We start from the raw sequence: 7,500 nt of genomic DNA on the forward strand, positions 1-7,500 counted from the left end.
AGCGGTCCGCCGCGTGCGGTATCGCTGCTCGGGGCCATGTCAGCTCGCGGTGGAGGTGGTGGTGTCCACATCAGGGAGACGGATCTAGCCGTCTTCAGGAGGAAATGGACCAGGCAACACATCCGGAGTCTACAGGGTCCACCGGGTGCCGCTCCGGTTGCCTCCATCCATTTTATATCAGCACGACTTCTTCAACAGGCGCGTTTTGAGGACCCAGAACGTGACGTTACGCGCCTGGTTAGACCATCTCGACGACGGCGGGGAACCCGGGACGTACGGGAACTCCACGTTGAGGGTTTCTAAAGAGCTGCAGGTGGAGCCGCTCTCAGAGCGTCCCGCTAAACCCCCCCCCGAGTGTCCGTCATGGTCAGCTCAACTGGTGTGGCAGACGACCAGGAACAGAGTTCGTCAATGTCCACATGAGTCAGGGTAGATCGTTCATCTTTATATCTTCATCACCGAAACTTTGAATGCAAACATAAACATGTTGTTTCTGTCATGGAGGGATTATGAGACGATGGGTCCCTGAGAGGTGAGAAGCCCCACCACCTCCCCTACATAGGAGCAAGTGTGTGTGTTGGTGTGTGTCTCTTTGTAGTCATTCTGTGGCTCTTTGTGTTTTGTTTGTTTCTCTTCCTCTTTGTGTTTGTTTTGTTTCTCTTTATTTGTTTTTTGTCTCTTAGTGTTTGTTTTGCATCTCGCTGTAGTCATTTTGTGTCTCTTTGTCGTCATTTTGTGTCTCTTTGTAGTCATGTGTCTCTTCGTGGTTGTTGTGCGTCTCTTTGTTGTCAATTTGTGTGTTTCTTTGTTGTCTTTTTGTGTCATGTTGTTGTCACTTTGTGTCTCTTTGAAGTTGTTTTGTGTCTCTTTGTGCTTGTTTTGTATCTCTGAGTAGTCATTTTGTGTCTCTTTGTAGTCGTGTGTCTCTTTATGGTTGTTTTGTGTCTCTTTGTCGTCATTTTGTGTCTCTTTGTAGTCATGTGTCTCTTTGTGGTTGTTTTGTGTCACGTTGTTGTCACTTTGTGTCTCTCTGAAGTTGTTTTGTGTCTCTTTGAAGTTGTTTTGTGCCTCTTTGTAGTCTCGTTGTGTCTCTTTGTAGTCTGTAGTTGTTTTGTGTCTCTTTGTGCTTGTTTTGTATCTCTGAGTAGTCATTTTGTGTCTCTTTGTGGTCATATTGTCCCTTTTTAATAGTCGTTTTGGTGTCTTTATGTCTCTTCTTGGTTGATGCGTGTCCCTTGATGTCATATTTTGAAGGTGACACTTTGGGCCCCTGGGCCTGCGTCCAGTAGACCCGTTCATTGATCCATCCGTGTCTGTACGTAATCTATTGCTGTTTCTTTTTCACACCGTGCACAGACGTGATCGATGTGCTGAAGTTTCCCCTGGCGAGTCCCGGCGAGCACTTCGGAGTGGTCCGCAGGTTCCAGCCTTTTTATCGACAGAGCCCTGGAGAGATCCCGTCTCGTGCTGTGACACAGCCCAGGTTGGACATAAACGTCACAGACGCTGACTCATTTGGTTCAGTTTCGTCGGAGCTTAGTCTGCTCTGAAGCTTGAACACACAGCGGGAATAAAATCCCCTGCAGGGTCTCCAAAATGTTGTATCAAAAAGTACAGCAGAATTTGTAGATATTAAAAGCATTAAACGTGGGCAATAAAACCAAATAAACCCAAGTATAGTCCCTCAAATGTACCGTTTGGTGCTTTATGTTGATATCAGCAGATTGACAGGCCACGGGTCACTGGTTGTTTTCGTTTCAGCTGTTACGACGCACTCCTCTTTTACTTTTACTTCACTGTCATCGCAAATAGCTTTTACAAGCTTCATGAAGCCCCTTCACCGGAGCATGTGAGCTTTTTATTCACGGTCAAATGAAAGGCGGAGAGGTCAGTCATCTTCAGCGCTTTGAATCCCAACCTCTTCGCTTCGTTTTGGCCGAGGACACTTTTTTTATTTATTTTTTTACTTTGTGGTCAGATCATGTGTCGTCGCTTTCGCTTTGCTATTCCAGCGTCACCTTATCCGTGTGGATCTACCTGCTGAAATGGTGTCAGGAGAAGCTCTGCGGGATCATCCATCACGTCGGCAGGAAGCGCGCGTACGACTCCGTTCTGCTGCAGCTCACGGACACAGGTGGGTTCGGCGTCGCCGGGTGATTGTGAGCGATGATGATGTGTGTGTGTGTGTGTGGTTTTTTTTTCGTGAGACAGACTGTGTTATGTATTAATAAAGAGCGCCCTGGATCTCCCGCGGTTGAAATATAGACTGTCATATCTCCTGTGTAGGGGACGTCATAATTCAGACACGCGTGACAACGGGAGAAGATAAAGCTTTCAGAGCCAGCGTCGTGTTGCCCCGGTGGAAATGGATTAGATTGGATTGCCACATACAGACTCAAAGGTATAAAAGAAGAGACAACCTCAGTGCGTGCCTCTGGGTGGCGGGGATAAGAAACGGGAATTAAAACACAGCTCGGGGCAACATCTCCCCAGTCCCATCTCCTCTGTTTGGTTTGGTTCCCTTTTGCGTTCGTGGGTGTTTGAATTCCTTTTTTGGAACAGCTGTAAGTTCCTGAAAGATGGTTTTTCTCTCCAGCTGGGAAACCCCGGGCGATTTTCCAACGTGTGCTGGCAATTTGCAGTCGTTCGCAGCTGAGCAGTTTATTTTTTATTTCATACCGTGTGTGTGTCGTGAGCTCACGCGTTATTATTGTGTCTGACTTCCAGGTGCTGCTGGATGCGACGTGGGACGATAAAACCCACAGACATCAATACCAGTAAGACGGGTCGTGGATTAAAAAGAGGCCTTTTTGTTTTTGTCTTTCTGATTTTACATGTTTCAAACAATACCCGCCGTCCTAACAAAGCCCGGTTTGTCCAGTTATTGAAATGGAAAGATGACTCATATATTCGTAATGATCACGAGAGCTGGTTTGAGCGGTGGTGAATATCTTGCAGATTTTCAGCACGGTGTCCATTATGACGACACCGACGGATACTTTGTGATCGGAGGAAGCAACCACATGCCGGGCATCCATGGGTATTTCGGGCCGATCAAATATTACCGTTTCGGAACCGAAGAGGTAAAAGCGTCCGTTTTTCTGATTTCATTTATTTCGCTGTTTTGGTCGAACTGTTGTTGTTGAAACTCGCTTTTATCATGTGTCACAGGTGGAGAACCACCTCGAGTCAAACGTCACAGGAGCTGGATCGGACGCATCGGGAGTGTCAGGAAGTGAAAGAGCTGACGCAAGCTTTTTTTAAGGAAGTAACTGAGAGTCATGACACGACGCCAGTCGCCACAGGTGAGGTATTGTGTTGGCAAGTTCTTTTAAAGCTGCAGTTCCACAGGGATCAACCTCACATAGATCGCATATACAGGGTGTTTACACAGTGTAGTCCTGATCCTCTATCAGACCTCCATCAGTACAGAGACCATCAGAGAGAAGATGGTCTGTTTCTATAGAGTTGTTCTTAACGCTCGTCATCGGAGCCACCGGGTCGGATTCTGGTGAAACCAGATGAACTCATGCAGGTTCACCAGAAACTCCTTCAGCTCAGACTCCAGCAGAGACCTGGTCCACCGTGGACAGACCCAGATCCTCCAGCAGAGACCTGGTCCACCGTGGACAGACCCAGATCCACCAACAGAGACCAGTCCACCGTAGACGACCCAGATCCGGCTTCACCTGCAGCCTTGGACCTGCAGTCGGAGCTCCGGAGGGACGAGGAGAGCTCAGCTCCCGGCAGCAGCAGCGTCTCCTCCTCCTCCTCCTCCTTCAGGAGCAGAGCTTCTCCTCTCTGGGAGCCAACCACCGCCACCCACTCTGCTGGAGACCCAGGACATATTGCTGGAACCACTGGAGGGATAGGGAGGCAACGGGAGAACCAGAACCACGCCTGAGAGGGGCAGACTGTCAGACCCTGCTGCAGTACAATGAGAGGCTTTCTAAAGGGACTCTGGTGTTCGATAAAACACTACCGCTATTGTCCACAGGGACCGCCAGAATGAGCACTAAATGAAAGTTCCTTGTAATAACTCTAAGTAGTTAAGTTAAGGACTCCTGCTGACGGGTTGCTTTTATCTTTTAGGTGCGTGTTCTCCTTACTTCACAAGACTTCGGGGTCCGTCCAGAGAGAAAGTGTGCACACAAACATGGACGTGGGGAAGAACAACTTAAACACAGCACACTGTTTCATTTACTGCAAACAGAAAAGGAGAACATCAGAGCAGGTGTCTTGGATTGTTGCATTTATCACGTCATTATTGATGAATTCCCAGTTGACCAGTTCTTGACTGTGTTTCTGCATCATTTCTCTGTAGGGTCTTTGAGCATGAAGGAGTTCAGGAGTGTTTTGTTTGATCAGGCAGTTGGTAAAATGTTCCCTGTGGATCAGGAACAAAATAAAATCGAGTTCGGATCAACGGCTCTACTCAAAATGTCCTCCTGCATTGGAAATCACAAAGCGTCCCTCTTGTTGGCCGCTGTCTTCCTCTCCGGCCCTCGGCCACCCGGTCGATCAACAACAGGTAGAGTCAACGGCCTTCTTTCTGCCCTAAAGGGCCGGTTTTCGGGAACTGGCGGCATCTAGTGGTGAAGCTGCAGATTGCAACCAACTGAAGACTTTATCTAGAGACAGTTTTTGGTTTGTCCTTTCTGGGCTACTGTAGAAAACACTGTGGACCCACTCCATGTAGATCTAGACAGCTTCTAACATAATGAAAACACAACGATTCTTATTTTCGGGATATTATACACAAAAGAAAACTAATTTATACTATAATCCATTTCTGTCGATAGATCCCCCTAAATGCCACACACTGTACCTTTAATTGACCCTCTCTCACATTGCTTCTGGAACAACGACAGAGCAGCATTGTCGCCTGTGTTTCAGGGTCACGTCTACAGTTTGATTGGCGCGTTGGGCGATAACCGTTTCGCCCTGATGCATGCTGGGTACAAGCACCAACAAGGAATTGATGGGTTTCCAAAAGACTCGGACGTTGCTTACAGCTACTATGCCAACGTCGGGGTACAGAGCATCGTCGATAGTTCCAGGATGCATGAAAATGGGGTATGTTGATATTAAATTGTTAAGATAATTGTTAATTAATGCTAGCGGCATGAATGTCTACTGTCTACTGAATGGATTGCCGTACAATTTTGCACAAACAGTCTTGATCCCTACAAATGAGTTTGTTAGTTTCGCTCCAAAATGAAAATACAAAATGTCTAAAGTATAAAAGAACAAAAATAAAATAAAAAAATGACATCATTACAAAACAAGCAAACAACAAACGAAACAAACAAAGAGCTCACACGCAAAGAATATTGATCGACGCAAGCATAACCAGAAGTGAAAGGAAGAAAAAGAAACGTAGACGAAGTTGATATGTTCGACAAGCAGAGGAATCCGCTTCAACGCGAAGGATGAATTATTCAACTGTGTCCTCAAACCTGGCAATGGAGAAAATGATTTCAGTGTCACATTCAGTGAATTTCATAACTGTGGATCTCTAGAACATTATAAAAAATGTACGGACACAATTTGGGGATTTTTTGTACGGATCAAACATCATAATCATAAGTAGGGCTTTAAAGGCGACGGTAGTCACGAATACGAAGTGTGGTACCGACATTATGTAAACACACAGAAATGCAAAGTACAGTATCAACAGATACAAGGATAAGACATCGGCAAGCACAATTGCACAATTACACGTATGCACAAACACACACACACACACACACTGTATTCATGTGTACAAGTGCATGACAGCAGTGATACAGGGCTGCCTCCATAGTAGGATTCATGGTGTGTTTGTTGGTTCAGTCATTCGTGAGGAATGCGTTAGCTGTCCTGATGAGCAGGAGAGGAGCGATCCGAAGATAAGGAAGCCCGCAACTGAGAAAACACACTGATTCCCTGTTTATTCTTGGATTGTTTAAATAAGAATGCATCAAAATAAAAAAAGCGGGTCATGAAGACTCCAGCCTGAACAGGCAGCCAGTCCACCCAGGAAAAAAACAATGGAGGTGTTCATTTAGGAAAATTATAGCCGCTGCATTTTGATCGACTTCTGAGTCGATGACAATAATCCATCTGCATTCGATCTTAATTAAAGGCCCCGAGATCTGTTTTCTCAATCAGCTTCTTATTATCAGCAACACGCTCCTGTATGATCAAAAAATGTTCTGCCAAAGGTAGAACGGCTATTATTTATTTATAGTGAGCGATATCTTGTCCGTGCTGTTTTGTCTGTCCTCCCCCGACTGGTTGGAAGTGGGCGGGGCCCCAGTTAAAACCACGTGATGGCGATGTACATCTGAGCGCCAATCAGGAATCGGCAACCATTTGAAACGCAGACTGATGGCCGTCATTGGGTTGTTTCGCTGGTGTTGTCAGTTCTGTCAATCCGATCTGATCGAACCGCACCCACACGGTCCTGATGAACGACCACTCGCTCATCAGCTCCGGGGACGGCCCATTATTCCTGAAACCCCAATAATCCATGAAATGTCTCATTGGAGACGGCCCTTCATCCTGAAAAGAAATGCTTATTGCTCCGAAAATACAGGAGGAGGCAAGCCGATGCTTCTTGTCTTAAAGCTGCATTCTCTCTAATGTCCACCAGGGGGCGACTCCTCTGGTTGTATAGAAGTCTAGTCTAAAATGACTCTACTTCTCTCTTGATTTATTCCCTCAGTAAACATTGTAAACATGAGTTTATGATCTCAATCTCTAGTTTACAGTCTTCTACAATACAGCATGATGTTCATTTAGTACATTGTGCTCCATTTAGAGTCAAACAGACCATAAAGCAGGGGACGCTTTAGGGGGCGGGGCTCCACAGTGATTGACAGGTCTCTTACCAGAGACGTATATATCGTGTCCACAAGGTGTCCACAAGGTGCTCTAGATACCGCTCAAAAACAGAAACTTCCTAAACCTGTCGTCAGCTCACCTCTACGTCGCTCCTCCTCAGTCCTAATATGGTCACTTCCTTGTTCAAAAAACAACAACACGGTGACGGACGTAATCAAGGACAGTCGCCTCTTTCTTACAAGTTTGAAGTCACTTCTGCATCGGCTTCGCTCGGCAGAAGACGGAGGTTGCCGTCTGGTCCTACTGAAGCTTCGACTGCCGGTGGTGTCACTACGTCACCGAGCTTCCTGCCTCATGCACTTTGTGTGTCTCGGCTACTTAGAGTGTTATCTGTGTCTACAGAAGAAGGAGATCCGGCTCACAGCTTGTTGCTCAGCGTCACGGCGCATCGATCGCGCCGCCGGTTTGGTTCGATGTGGTCGTCGGTCAGCGGTGTTCTACACATTCTGACATCGATCCTACAGCCTGTGAACACCCACACAGGTTCTTCCAGTTAATCTGTCTGATCACGCGTCTTCTGCGTGGGCGTGGACAGACGCATCGATTGACGTCTTCCTCGGTCTCCCGTTGGCTTCGATGCAGGGACGACGTTACACCTGTGTCGCTGTTATT

The 7,500-nt window shown here is 46.7% G+C and overlaps 1 protein-coding gene across 1 annotated transcript in view; it reads left to right on the plus strand.

Annotated features, from left to right (window-relative positions):
- LOC137883695 (protein sel-1 homolog 3) overlaps positions 1-7,500 on the plus strand; it is a 16,407-nt gene that overhangs the window by 1,673 nt on the left and 7,234 nt on the right. The window contains 14 exon segments of the mRNA XM_068725271.1: positions 3-68; positions 71-111; positions 113-429; positions 1,358-1,483; positions 2,013-2,134; positions 2,287-2,394; positions 2,720-2,777; positions 2,939-3,091; positions 3,178-3,305; positions 4,093-4,166; positions 4,168-4,234; positions 4,325-4,503; positions 4,505-4,531; positions 4,897-5,076. Coding sequence (XP_068581372.1) covers positions 3-68; positions 71-111; positions 113-429; positions 1,358-1,483; positions 2,013-2,134; positions 2,287-2,394; positions 2,720-2,777; positions 2,939-3,091; positions 3,178-3,305; positions 4,093-4,166; positions 4,168-4,234; positions 4,325-4,503; positions 4,505-4,531; positions 4,897-5,076 — 1,646 coding nt within the window.

The sequence above is a fragment of the Cebidichthys violaceus genome, unplaced genomic scaffold (assembly GCF_023349555.1).
Source record: "Cebidichthys violaceus isolate CVI_PGR_0920_01 unplaced genomic scaffold, fCebVio1.0.p SCAF_35, whole genome shotgun sequence".
Classification (NCBI taxonomy): domain Eukaryota; kingdom Metazoa; phylum Chordata; class Actinopteri; order Perciformes; family Stichaeidae; genus Cebidichthys; species Cebidichthys violaceus.